Below are 13,274 nucleotides of genomic sequence, written 5' to 3'. Positions count from 1 at the left end.
CTTCCTCGAGGCCACAATAAGGTGAAGAAGCCACACACTGGCTCATCCAACCGAAACAGCATGAAGACAGGTGCTCAGTATTTACGCCCCAAGTTCTTGATTTGCCATACTTTCTTCAGGGCATCAGATTTTTCACAAAATCTGAACTGAACTCAAGGAGGACAGTACCAGTCTTGCCTGGCAACCCAGAATTTCTATCAGGCGAACAGATGGAAATGTTAGCGACCCAACGTTGCCTTTTCAGGTTACAGAAAGGTCCTAGCAAGGGAACCAGTTCTTGGATGCCTTAATCCTGTTCGGTCTATTCACTAAGGGGAGAATTTGCTTAAAATACTGCAAACCTACCAGGCACAGACTTTCTCGGTATTGGGTTAGCATTCACTAAAATTTACAATAATGTCCAAGTAAGATTTTGCAGTAATATTTCTTTTTCTCTAGCCACGTTTTAATATAAAATATTCAGGACAACTCAGCATTCATCCAATGCATCTGCGTGCTTTCAACTAGTTAACATGTTACTCAAGAAAAGGATTGTGCTGTCCAACTATTAGATGGGTTATTTGAAAAAGAAAAAATATTTGTCTATGAATTTGTGGCTGAAATGTTTCCAAGAAGAAATTATAAATGGGCCTTATTTTAGTTCTCTCCTGTTATGAATGACAGGTTTAACATTCTTAGAAACCTTAAGCATATAATGACTACATCTTTAAAAGCCTCTGGGGATCCTTGCACATTAGCGTATCAGTCAGTAAATTATTTATCTATAAATTAATCTTTCTAAACAGATTTCTACCGCCCTTTAATTTGAAAGCTAAACTTCTGAGTCTCCACTTCAGCAACTTTATATCTGAAGAGCCTCCATCTGTAAAAACATTTCTAATGAAAACATGAAGACAACCCCCAGAGAAGCAAATAAAATGAGATTTAAGTATATAGCAGCCTTTCTACAGTTACATTCCTAACAAGAGTGGATTTGACCTTGATGCCAAGTCAAGGTTATATAATAGAATCTGTGAACACTCTGGGTCTTTGGGTTTATGTGAAAAATGCAGGTGCTTACGCTATGCTGTCTGAATTTCCCACGTACACCAAGAGAGAGGGGTTACATCTTGGTTTCCCTGAGTCACGGAAGCCGAGGGGAGAAGAGAGGAAGCAAGGGTAAGCACTGCTCCAGAGCAGGAAGCAGAAAAGGGAATGTGGGAAAGTTTGGGCTCCAGAGCCTGTTACAGTTGCCAAAACACAAGTATCAAGGATGAGTTTACATTTTCACATCGGACCATATGAACAATTATTCAGGCAGACTATCCAGCGCTCCCACACAAATCACTTCATCACTTGGTAGGACCACCAACCGACAATAAGACTACGAAGCCTACTTTCGGCAACTTGAAACCCACTGTGGAAAATTCTCTATCCACTTTATGTCCACGGTCTGGACTATCTGCTCAATGACACAGCGCTGGTCGTGGATTTTGTCCGTTTGGGTTTTTGTTGTTGTTCAACAACAAGACCTTAATTTTATAAAGCACGGGTGTGTTAGAGCAAGTTTCAAGGATCCTGCAATTCACCTCCAGAAGTCAGGAATGAAAAAGTAACCACTAATTTTCAGTAACTCTGGGTTTTGTTAACAAAGGTCCAACAAACATCTAATGAAGTGATTGATCCATTCCTACTGTCAGGGAATGAGAAGATAGGATCTTCCAGAAAGTCTTGACAGGCAACTCATGGAGGAAGCAAGCTTTTTTTAAGTTGTGGTAAAACACATGTACATAAAATTATAACCATTTTAAGTGCCTAATTCACCGGCATTAAATACATTCACAGGGCTGGGCAACCATTTCCACTATCCCTGATCTGGAAATTTTTCATCATCCTCAACAAATTCTGTCCCCACTCAGCACTCCCTCATTCTCACTCCCCACCCCAGCCCCTGGTCATTTGTACTCATTCCATCTCCAAGCATTTGACAATATTTATTTATTTAGTTATTTAGTACTTATTTGTCAGAGAGAGCACAGCAGGGGTTGGGGCAGGGAGCGTGATGTGGGGCACAATCCCAGAACCCTGGGATCATGACCTGAACCCAGGGCAGATGCTTAATGACTGAAGCGCCCAGGTGCCCCAAAGTACAATTTTTAAAGGCAGGACAGTGCAACAAAGGCAGCTTCAACTTCAGTAGGACCTGGGTGGTAAGGTCAAGAGAGCCTGTTTTCCAAGCATCTCCATCATAGTTAATTTTTTAAGTCTTTGGACCGAGAGACCATACATGAGCTGTTCTTGTTTCCTTATGAATCCACCAACTACTGAGTGCCGGGGCAGGCACTATTTCAGTCCTGGCATGTGGCAGAAGGGGAGCTAGACCTATTCTCTGTCCTCCCTGACCTGGCTCTGTGGTCACCCATGCTTCTCATTATTGCCGGCCTTGGCAGAACATGGGGATGGCCTGCGATGCAGGGAAGGTTCCGGGGCCTGACGCTCGTACCAGTCATCACTGCCAGCAGCACGGGAATGCTCGGAGATGGTACAGCAGAACATTTTTCACCTCTCGCTGTTCCTGCTCATCGCTGCCTTGGTCAGGAAGGGATAGTCAGAGTCGAGCTATGTTCTTACGTGTAACTTGACACATTAAACCTTCAGTGTGGCCTTCCGCATCTCCGTATCCCTTCATTCAACATGTGATAAAACGTTGTATACCATAGGAACTGCTGCTTATGGAAAATTACTTCAGGTTTTCTTTTATTTCTGGTTTTAAATAGAGAGTCTGGGATTTCATTTATACGAAATGTCCAGAATCGCCAAAGCCACGTTGACAGAAAGTAGGTTAGCGGTCGCCAGGCTGGGCAGAGGGGAGAACGGGGAATGACCTGCTCATCCCCACAGAGTTTCCTTTGAGCATGATGAAAGTGCTTTAGAATTACATAGTGGTGATGGCTGTAGGACATCTGTAGGATGAGAATATACTAAATATGCTAGAATATACTAAAACCCCCTGAACTGTATCCTTTGAAAAGGTGGCTTTTATTGTTGTGAATTATATCGATAAAAGCAATCAAGTCAGCTATTCCATGAATGGCAGTGAGAGGCCAGACTGTAAAATTCTGCTTGGAGCTAGCAGAGGACTGGTCTTCGGACCGGAAGAACAGGAGGTATGTTTTGTGAACTGACACCTGACATTCATACTGGGAAGCAGTGGACAGAGCAGTAGGTGGTCCAACCAGATTGTTCTCTCCCCCAGATGTTTCTGTGGTGCCCCAATCTGTCCTTAAGTCATACTCAGACTCCCCCATCTGCAAACAGGAACCCAGATCTGGTCGAAATCACTGGGCTGCAACGGTAAAAGAGCTCTCCGGGTCTCCAGAACCTGCACAGCCCTGACTTGGCCCAGACCAGGCACAGCCCTGCTGCCCCCTTCCCACGCAGCAGGCGCCAGACTCAGACGTGGAAACTGGGCTTCCTTTGTGTCAAGGAACCCCAGACATATTGGAGGGGAATTTTGTTTCACGTAGAAATACACGATGAGAGGTCTGCCATTTGGTGTGGTAATGAGGAAGCCACCTCCCTCAGCGGCCACCCCCTTCCTTCACCTACTGTGCTGACACTCAGCTTTCCGACCCTGGGAGGGTCGTGAAATGACCCTTATGCACGAATTGGCTGTTGCTGAAAGACTGCAAAAGGTGGCGCAATTTCAGATGTTCCCCATTGCCAGCCCTATGAAAGCACGGGCAACGTACACCCCTAAAAACCCAGCCCACGGGGCGACAGGAGGCGCCGATCACGGGCCTGCTCTGTGGAGGAGCAGAAGTAAGAGACTGCTGGGGCACTCCGTGTCCGCAGGATTCTGGTTTTTATTGCTGAAGCTACAGAGCCAGAAGCTGGCTTTACAGAGGGCGACGTGAGCCACACACCGGAGGAGAAAAAAGTCCTTTTCGTTTCTCTAAATCTGAGGCCCCCTCTAGTGTCGGAGGACAGTCACGCGCCGCACCTCAAGCCCCCGAAGGCCCAGGGGCCGGATTTCACCAGCGCCCTCCTGCAACAGAAATGCTTGCTTCTGTGCGTGTGGCCGGAGAATCAGCGAGAGAAATGTCTAACCATAACGAACGGTTCACATTCCTGCTGGGAGTCAGAGTCGTCAGTCTCTCATTCAGTCATTTCGGTCTCTGTCATTGTACTGCTGAGGTGTTTTTTAGATTAATCCTTTGTTATGAAGGAAACAAAACAAAACATAGAATGCGTGTCGGGGCTTTGCTTTCCCCCCAAAAATACACCTTCTTGAAAACAATAGAAAATGTTCATGTTTCCAGCCTATTCTGCTTTTAGGGAAGTACTCGGTAAACACTATATATTTCCTAAAATCTACTTAAACGTATTATATCTGGGAATCAGAAATTGCAAACTACTTCTATTTTAAGACTTGCATAATCTGTGAATCGGCTAACAGACTCTGGAAAAGGAGGTGGAAAGTGCTGCCCTAAGGACCCAGGCGGGAGCTGAGCTGTGCAGGAATTCTCAGAAGTTGGCAGGGGAGGGCCCTCCAAGCGAACCCCAGTGACTGCGTCTCGTGTACTTTAACATCCAACTGATCAAAATTAGGGGGAGTAAAAAATAGTTGTTTCTCCCTCTTCTTTCTCAGCAGAAGCCTTTGTGTCTGTTACAGTACAGAGGGTTTGGGTTTTCAAGAAATCAAAATACAATCTGGGGCATGAGTGGGCAGACAAGCATCTTTTTAAACTGTGACTTGCATCTTCCTAAAAGGAGCACAGTGAAAATTTGGAAATTCGATGGGTGTGGAAACAAGTTTATTCTGTATGAACTTTATTTAAATAAATGCCTAGGTTGTCATTCAATAGAGCCTAGCGCTTCTCTGCGTTGATCTTGCTTTCTGTTTTCAAACTTGTCCAATATTACAAGTTAAAAACACAGGCTGTCTAAAGTAAAATAAATTATTTACAGTTGGCCTCAACTTTCAAGATAGCCATATTCAAATGAACAGGATGCAGCATTTTTAAAGTGCAACATATACTCTTTTGGCTCAATGTGAAAAATGATACAACTGGAAATTACTGCAGCCATTTCTCTAAGGACAAATCTCGTGAAAAGCTGCTGGGAAAGTTAGCCAGGAAATTATAAATTATGAGAAACACTGAAAAGTCATTTAAAAGGAGTATATAAAATGCAATTACAAATAAAACCAGAGTGGGAAAGGTAGCATAAAGTAAATAAAGTCAAATAAATACTGTACAGTAACATACAAAATTTTGCTTATAAAAAATTGAAAATTGGTTTTAAAATATCCATTTCCCCTTCTTTCGAGGGTTTTACAATGAAATTAATATTCAGGCCTGGAGTCTCTGTAAAGATTTTCCAAATGGTATTAATTACTGGCATTGTTTTTTGCCAAAACCTCTCTGATCTGTCGGTCTAGTTCACTTATTATTCGATCCTCGTGATTATACACACCCGTCCTCATCAAAGTATCCCTTTCTTCTATGAGTCGCGTCAAATAATCATCCAAACCCTCTTCCAGGGCATTGCCACGCGGGCTGTCCAGTTTTCCGCTCGCAATCTCTCTGGAATCCTGGTACTGTTTCTGTTCTTGTTGCCTTAACCTGAGAAGTCAAGTACAGATGCCACTCTAAGCAGGCAATAAATGCTGTTTTGGGTTTTGATTTTTTTTTTTTTTAGTTAACAAAACACCATTTCAAAAAATGATTTAATGTGAAATTATGCCCGTAGCATTATTTTCAGTAAGATAACAAAAACCAGTATTCCACTTGGCTAGCCAGAGTGAACATGCTCATAAAAGACAGTTTTGAAAACAATACTTGTTTTTCTAATTATAAAATATGTAAGAACTGTAGCAGTTCTAGAAATGTGAAATTCTAGAAAAAGGAAATTGTGATGATCTTATCTAAAGATAACCAATCTACGTAATAATCTTCAGTATTTTCAATTAAAAATGCGTACGTCTTAAATATTTTTCTAAGAAGCCGATGATAGGATATAGGCAAGGCTGTATACTACTTTTTTCCACTTACTGATAAAATGTTTTCCTGCATCTTTTAGTGTCTTCTAAAGGGCTTCACAACATCCCCTCACTTGGATGTACTCTTATTTAAGACCTTTATTGCTGGTCTTTAAGTCCTTGGTAAATCCTTTTGGTTGTTTTGAACAAAATTTTCCCAAGTCATTCAACCAACACTTCTGTGTACCCCACAGTGCTAGGTGTTGGGGATAGCATTTCGATGCGAATGCCTGGTTTAGACAGCATGTACCTTTGAAGATCTTGTATGTTTGTGATGCCTCATCTAGAGGTCAGAGAAGGAACAGCAGGTACGACTGGGACTTGGGTGTTTCCAGTGGAATACTGTTCATCGCGTGACCTTGCGAATGTTACGTATACTTAGTATACTTTCCTAAGTGAGAGTAATACCAGCTTTGGACAGTGGAGTAGGTTTTTAATTGAGAATGTACAATTAAGAGATAACTTCCTACCCTTATGCAAGTGGCTATAAAAATGTTTTAATTTGCAACTACTAAATTTTATCTTTATAAAGATGGTGCTGTGACAGTCGTGTCACACCACTGGTCGTGGCCCCATGCGTCTGCCCAGGCCTCCTCACATCAATGGTCTGCTCCTGCCCTTCCCATCCCTTAGGAGGTCTGCCTTGTAATTTATACAGAAGACTCTGCTTTTATTTCTAATGTACTTAGTGGCTTAAGTTCTCAAGATTCAAATGTGCTTGATCTGCAAATTTGATAGCCAGATGGCTTACTGGTATTTCAGCCACCAAAACAGTGCTTAGCGAACAGCAGAGGCTTAGTACCTATATGCTAAAATGAACTAAAACAAATAAACAAACAAAAAGTATACGACTGCAAAATTTTAGAAAGCAAGGGTCATTTATAACATCCTCCATGTCCATAACACATTGCATACTAATTATCTGCTGTATAAAAGGGAAGAGTCAAAACTGACCCCTGTCGCATGGTACTTGACCTTTTCCAAATGACACGTATACAGTAGTATTGTAAATGCGGTTGTTTACTTCAGCTCTGAAATGACCTGATAGTGACTGCAGGTGTCAAACGTATGTGCTCTGAACTGAATTTTGTGCCCCCAAAAGTAAGAGGCTGAAGCTCTAACCATAATGTGATGCTATCTGGAGAAAGGGTCTTTGGGAGGTGGCGCGGTTTGGATGAGATCGTGAGGTGGGGACCTTATTAGAAGCTCTTGTGAGAAGAGACACAAGGGAAATTGCTCCCTCTCCCACAGTGTGAGGCAGCTGTGAATAAGCCAGTGGGTCCTCACAGAAACTAACCATACTGGTACTTGATCTTGAACTTGCAGTCGCTAGAACTATGAGAAAATGAATTTGTTGTTAAAGTCACCCAATCAACGCTGAAGGCAGTCCGAGTTAAGAGCGTAGGCTTCAAAAAAAAAAAAAAAAAAAAAAAGAGCGTAGGCTTTGCTGGAACAAAAATACTAGTGTCTTCACAAACTAAGTTAAAAAGCCTTCCCCCAAAACCTCTCCAAAAAGAATTTGTTCTTATGTTGTTTTCTAACGATGGCTTTTCTAACATGAGGTGCTGCTGAAATTGTCACTAAGATGAACATGACATTACAGAGAGGCCTGGTGTTGAACGATAATTAAAAATACAGCCACAGGGCCGCCTGGGGGTGGTGTAGTCAGTTAAGCGTTGGACTCTTGGTTTCAGCTCAGGTCACCATCACATTCCTGGGATCCAGCCCTGCCTCGGGCTCTGTACTCTGCGGGGAGTCAGCTTGAGGCTGTTTCCTCTGCCTCTTCCCCCACTTGTGAGCATGCTGGCTCTCCCTCTCTCTCTCTCTAATAAATAAATAAAGTCTTAAAAAATATACAGAGCCATAGAACCACATTTCCATGCTGGCTCTATGATCTACTAGCTATGTGACCTTGGAAAGGGTACTTAAATTTCTTTTTTTTTTTTTTTTAAAGATTTTATTTATTTATTTGTCAGAGAGAGGGAGGGAGAGAGAGCGAGCACAGGCAGACAGAATGGCAGGCAGAGGGAGAAGCAGGCTCCCTGCAGAGCAAGAGCCCGATGTGGGACTCGATCCCAGGACGCTGGGATCATGACCTGAGCCGAAGGCAGCTGCTTAACCAACTGAGCCACCCAGGCGTCCCTTTTTTTTTTTTTTTTTTAATTTTATTTATTTATTTGTCAGAGAGAGAGAGCGAGCGAGCACAGACAGAATGGCAGGCAGAGGCAGAGGGAGAAGCAGGCTCCCCACAGAACAAGGAGCCCGATGCGGGACTCGATCCCAGGACGCTGGGATCCTGACCTGAGCTGAAGGCAGCTGCTTAACCAACTGAGCCACCCAGGCGTCCCGGGTACTTAAATTTCTAATCAGCAGGTTCCTCATCTCTAAATGGGGATATCTTCCTCAAAAAGTTGTTTTTAAGAGAAAAAAAAAAAAATGAGCAAAGAAAGCACTTAGCATAGCTCCTGGCATACAGTAAGGGCTTAATAAGTAAGGGCTATTTTATTATTTATTATAATAATATAACTAGATTTGAAGTATCTATTGTTATTAAAAATTCAGTATAATCAATTACCTTGAAGTAGTAATAACAATCCTACATTAGTCACACAAAAATAAAATTTAAAGTACTAAGGGCATGAGTAGGAACGAACCAGATAAATACAGCTACATTCATGGCAATAAATGTGAGCAAAACGTTCTTTCGGGTGGACTTCTGGTTGTGGCAGCCCACGTACTACATCTGACACGGGAAGTCCTTTATTTCGGACAGCCCTGGCCCCATGGCTAATGAAGAGGTTTTCCTACTGGAGCTCCCATTTCTGTATGGGAAAAAAATTTTTAAAAAAGGAATTTTTTGGTTATTGTACCTGTTTAATTCATTTCTGATATCCAGCAATTCCTGTCTCTCGGCCTTCACCGTATCTTTTTCCTCAGCAGCCAGGTAGCGTAGTCGCATCTGTTCCAGCTCTTCTTGCTGTTTTTTCAGATGAGCCATTTGACTTTCTTGCTCCCGCTGGAAAGAAAAAAACAAGCCAGAACTCGAATGTGAGGAGTAAATATATTTCATATGACTCTGGCTTGTGATCATATTCCTATCAGACAGGACCCATGATACAGCCATGGGGGCTCATTCCGAGTCACACTGTCTAGAAAGGGCCAGGTTCTCTTCAGAAGTCCCCTCTTCGGGCGCCTGGGTGGCTCAGTGGGTTAAGCCTATGCCTTCAGCTCAGGTCATGATCTCAGGGTCCTGGGATCGAGCCCCACATCGGGCTCTCTGCTCGGCGGGGAGCCTGCTTCCCCGTCTCTCTGCCTGCCTCTCTGCCTACTTGTGATCTCTCTCTGTGTGTCAAATAAATACATAAAATCTTTGGGAAAAAAAAAAAAAGTCCTTTCTTCTTGAGGTCAGCCACAGTCATTCAAGGCCTAGTCAGTACTGAGGTTAGCGAAAGACCATAAGAGAACCCAAGATGAAGGAGGGAAGAGTCTTCTGGCAACACAGTGAGTTGCCAAGGGACCGGTGGTAAAAGCATCTAAGAAACGGTAAATTATACAAAGATAAGATACAGCACGAAAACCCAGATGAATGGTCTCTGCCCTGGTCACTAAGTTCACGTCCGCCTCAGGTCAGAGTATGCCTTGCCCCTCTTTTCCCTAAGTTCACACAAGAATCTCTGCACACAGGACAAAATGTCTTGGAATAAAATAGGCGAGCTTCCCCAGAATGGCTGGCCCATGACTGAATCAACCCGTCTCAGGAATGGACGGGTCTGGTACCGCAGGCGGGGCTGCAAACCCCCATCATCAAACAGCTCAGAGTTCTTTGTACAGATTGCCTTAGGGACGTTTTGTTTGAGGATTGCCATTGCTACACAGTATCACATTAGATGAATATACAATCTGTTCATTCCGCTGCTAAGGGACTTGTGGTTTGGTCTGTAGTTTCGAACACTGATGTAAATACTATCGTACATGTCTACAGGCCTTTGTTGGTATGCCTTTCTACTGGGTAGATACCTAGGACTTAAATGGAAGGGCCACAGGGTAGGAGAATTTCCGTATTACTAAGTATTGTCCAACAGTTTTCAAAGTAGCAGTACTAATTTATACTTTCCTGTGAGCACTCCAGTGCTCCATATTCTTAGCGTAATGTGATTTTTTTTTTCATTTAAACCATTCTGATAGGTTTATGTAGTGGCATCTCGCTGTAAATTTTCCATTGTTTTCCAAGACTAATGAGGTTGAACATGGTTTAGTATTTTAATGGCCTTCTTCTTTTGTAAAGTTCCTGTTACCATCTGGCACTTAGGTCTACTTGGTTATGCATTTTTCCTTACTGATATATTCATTGTACCTTATATATACAGGGGTAAGTCTTTTGTTGGTTATTTAAATTGCAAATATTTTCCACTAGTTTTGTCTTGCATTTTTCATTCCTGTAATGGTGTTTCTGACTTAATGTTAACATAGTCCAAATTCATCTATTCTATTCTAGCTAGTGCCTTCTATGTCCAATTTAAGGAAGTTTTTGGCTGCCTTAGTCTTAAAGACACTTTTGTATGAAGATGCTGTTTTGTAGCATCTTGAAGCTTCATTTAGATCAAAAATTCATATGCACTGGGTTTTGAGTATGTTTGAGATCAAGTTTCTCCCCCACCCCACCCCCCGCCAAAGAACTCCAACTGACATGGCAACATCTACTAAAAAACTATCCTCCCTCCTGCTTGGCAGTAACCGCACTCACACACCACTTCTGTCCATATATATATGGGTTTGTTAATGGGCTCCCTAACCTGATCTACTTCTCTACCCTTGCATTAAATCATATAGCCTTAATACTATAACTTTTAAAATAATCTTGATAAGGGACAGTCTAAGTCTTCACATTTTTATATCAATCTCCGTTTCAATGGCTGAAAAACAAAAGGCTCCTGGGATTTGATTATGATTATGCTTAATCTTCAGACCACCATGGCCAAACTATTATCTTCACAATATTGATTCTTAAATCAGTGAACAACGTTTACTTCTTCAATTATTTAGGTCTTCTTTAATTTCACTGAGTATTTTATACTTTTCTATATAGTAAGGGTAACAACTTTCTTAGAATATGCTGCTTGGTGTTTCTTCTTTCTGGGTGTTATAGTAAATGGCAGAGATTTTAAAGTCTCCTTTTCTAATTGGCTCTAGTATAGAGAATTAACATTGACATTTATATACTGAATTGGTTTCCAGCAAACTTGCTAAACTCTAATTCTACTTGGTCATCTGTAGATACTTTCTGGTTTTCTAAGTGTGTCATCTACAAATAACAGCAGTTTTATTTTCACCTTCCCATCTAATAGACCCTCCTAATTTTTTCTCCCTTGTATTTTTTTAAGGTAGTAAACTACCATGTTTGCTTTTAAGATTCTTTTATTTTTAAAGATTTTATTTATTTGACAGACAGAGATCACAAGTACGCAGAGAGGCAGGCAGAGAGAGAGGAGGAAGCAGGCTCCCTGCCGAGCAGAGAGCCCGATGCGGGACTCGATCCCAGGACCCTGAGATCATGACCGGAGCCGAAGGCAGAGGCTTAACCCACTGAGCCACCCAGGCGCCCCCATGTTTGCTCTTATTTAATAAACTCTGTTGTGATTGTTATAAGTGGTTTATCAGTGTTCTTGAAACGGTCCCATTTATTTTGTTCTTAAATGTTCTTGTTGATTTGGGGATCAAGAGTATGCTAGTCTCATTTTTAAAAAGGAGTGTTCGGACTTCCTACTTTCTGAAACAGTTTGTCTATGATTTAGTGGTATTTCTTTCTAATGTTTTTACTAAAATTCAAATGTGAAGCCATCTAGGTCTAGAGCCTTTATGTGAAAGTTTTTCATTACAGATTCAATTTCCTTAATAGCTATCCAATTAATATTTTGTTTCTTCTTGTGTCAGCTTTGTAAGTTCTGTTTCTCAAAGTTTACAGAAAAATTGTATTACCATTCTCTTATTTCTTTTAGTGAATATGGGATCAATAGCCCTGTGTCCCTCTTTTCTATTGTTGATGCTGGAACTTAGTGCATACTCTTTTTGTCCTTCAACAGTCTGCCACAAAGGAGGTCTTTTTAAGAAAGAACTTTTCATTTTTTTGATTTTGTTGTTTATTTTCACCCTATTTCATCAATTTTTATTCATCCCTTTCTTCTAGCTGCCTTAATTTCTTGCTCTTACTGAACATCTGAAAGGGGTATTTAGAAAATAAATTTTTTGCTTTTCTTTTTTAAGTGTACTCAAAGTTATAAAATTTCCCACTAAGCACAGCTTGCATTAATGTCCTGTCTTGATATGCTGTTATTTTTTGGTTCAAAATGTTTTCTAATGTCACTTGTGGTTTTCAGTTTAGCTATAGGTAATTAGAAGTATATTACTTAATTTTCAATCATTTGGGGATATTAACTTTTTGTTATTTTTAGCTTAATCTCACTGTGGACAGAAAATACTCTCAATTACAACCATACGAAATTTGTTGAGAATAGTGTGATCTTGCATGTGAGCAATGTGGCTAAATGTCCCGTGGGCACTAGAATATGTGTATTTTAGACTTCTCTCATGAATTAATTCTATATATACACCAACAGTTGTACTGATTAAGTCTTCTAAATCGTTACTGATTTTGTTTGCTCTATCACGTCCCAGAAGAGTTACACTAAAATGTACCATTTTTATGAATTTGTCTATTTCTCCTTTTATGTTTTTTTTTTAATAGTAAAGTTTATTGAGCAATAGTAGAAAGCTCCCAAAGGGGGAGTTCTCTTGATTTTTTACTTCATATACATTTGTGGCTGTTGCCAGGTGCATACACAGGTGGAACTGTTGTCGTCTTCCAGGTGAACTGACCCTTTGATGATGAGGAACACTACCTACAATAATCTCTCTTGCTCTGAAGTCTTTGCCTGACAAAAGTAGTGCTAGACTGGCTTTCTTGTGATTAGTATTAATGTGTAAAATACTTTTCCTTTTTCAAATTTATCCATTCTATGTCTTGACATTTAAGCCACATCCCTTCTAAGTAGCATATTGCCGTTGTTTTTAGTTTTTCATGTAGTAGTTGTCTCTAATGACAGTATTTTGTCCATTTATATTTAAAGCAACTGGTCATATAATTGGTTTAAATCTTTACATGTTAGGATGCTGTATTTCTTCCATATTTTTTATGTTATTCTCTGCTCTGGTCTTTTCTTAGATTAATCCTTTGTCTTTCCACCCCGACCCCCCC

General features: G+C 41.1%; 1 protein-coding gene across 2 annotated transcripts in view; it reads right to left on the bottom strand.

Annotated features, from left to right (window-relative positions):
• Window positions 1-3,829: 3,829 nt before the first annotated feature.
• Window positions 3,830-13,274, bottom strand: part of LOC111148272 (centrosomal protein 120) — an 82,024-nt gene continuing 72,579 nt past the window's right edge. Inside the window, exons 19-20 of one of the 2 annotated variants that reach the window (XM_022504748.1) lie at window positions 8,893-9,038; window positions 3,830-5,606 (exon numbers count right to left, since the gene is read on the bottom strand). In XM_022504748.1, the coding sequence (XP_022360456.1) occupies window positions 5,372-5,606; window positions 8,893-9,038 (381 nt within the window). In that variant the 3' untranslated portion in view covers window positions 3,830-5,371. The remainder of the gene's footprint in view (window positions 5,607-8,892; window positions 9,039-13,274) is intronic. The other variant, XM_022504749.1, reaches the window with a different exon arrangement.

The sequence above is a fragment of the Enhydra lutris genome, unplaced genomic scaffold, assembly GCF_002288905.1.
Source record: "Enhydra lutris kenyoni isolate GAN:26980312 unplaced genomic scaffold, ASM228890v2 scaffoldscaffold19, whole genome shotgun sequence".
NCBI lineage: Eukaryota > Metazoa > Chordata > Mammalia > Carnivora > Mustelidae > Enhydra > Enhydra lutris.
The sequence above is the reverse complement of the archived record's forward strand: the minus strand, read 5'-3'. Positions and strand labels throughout refer to the sequence as shown.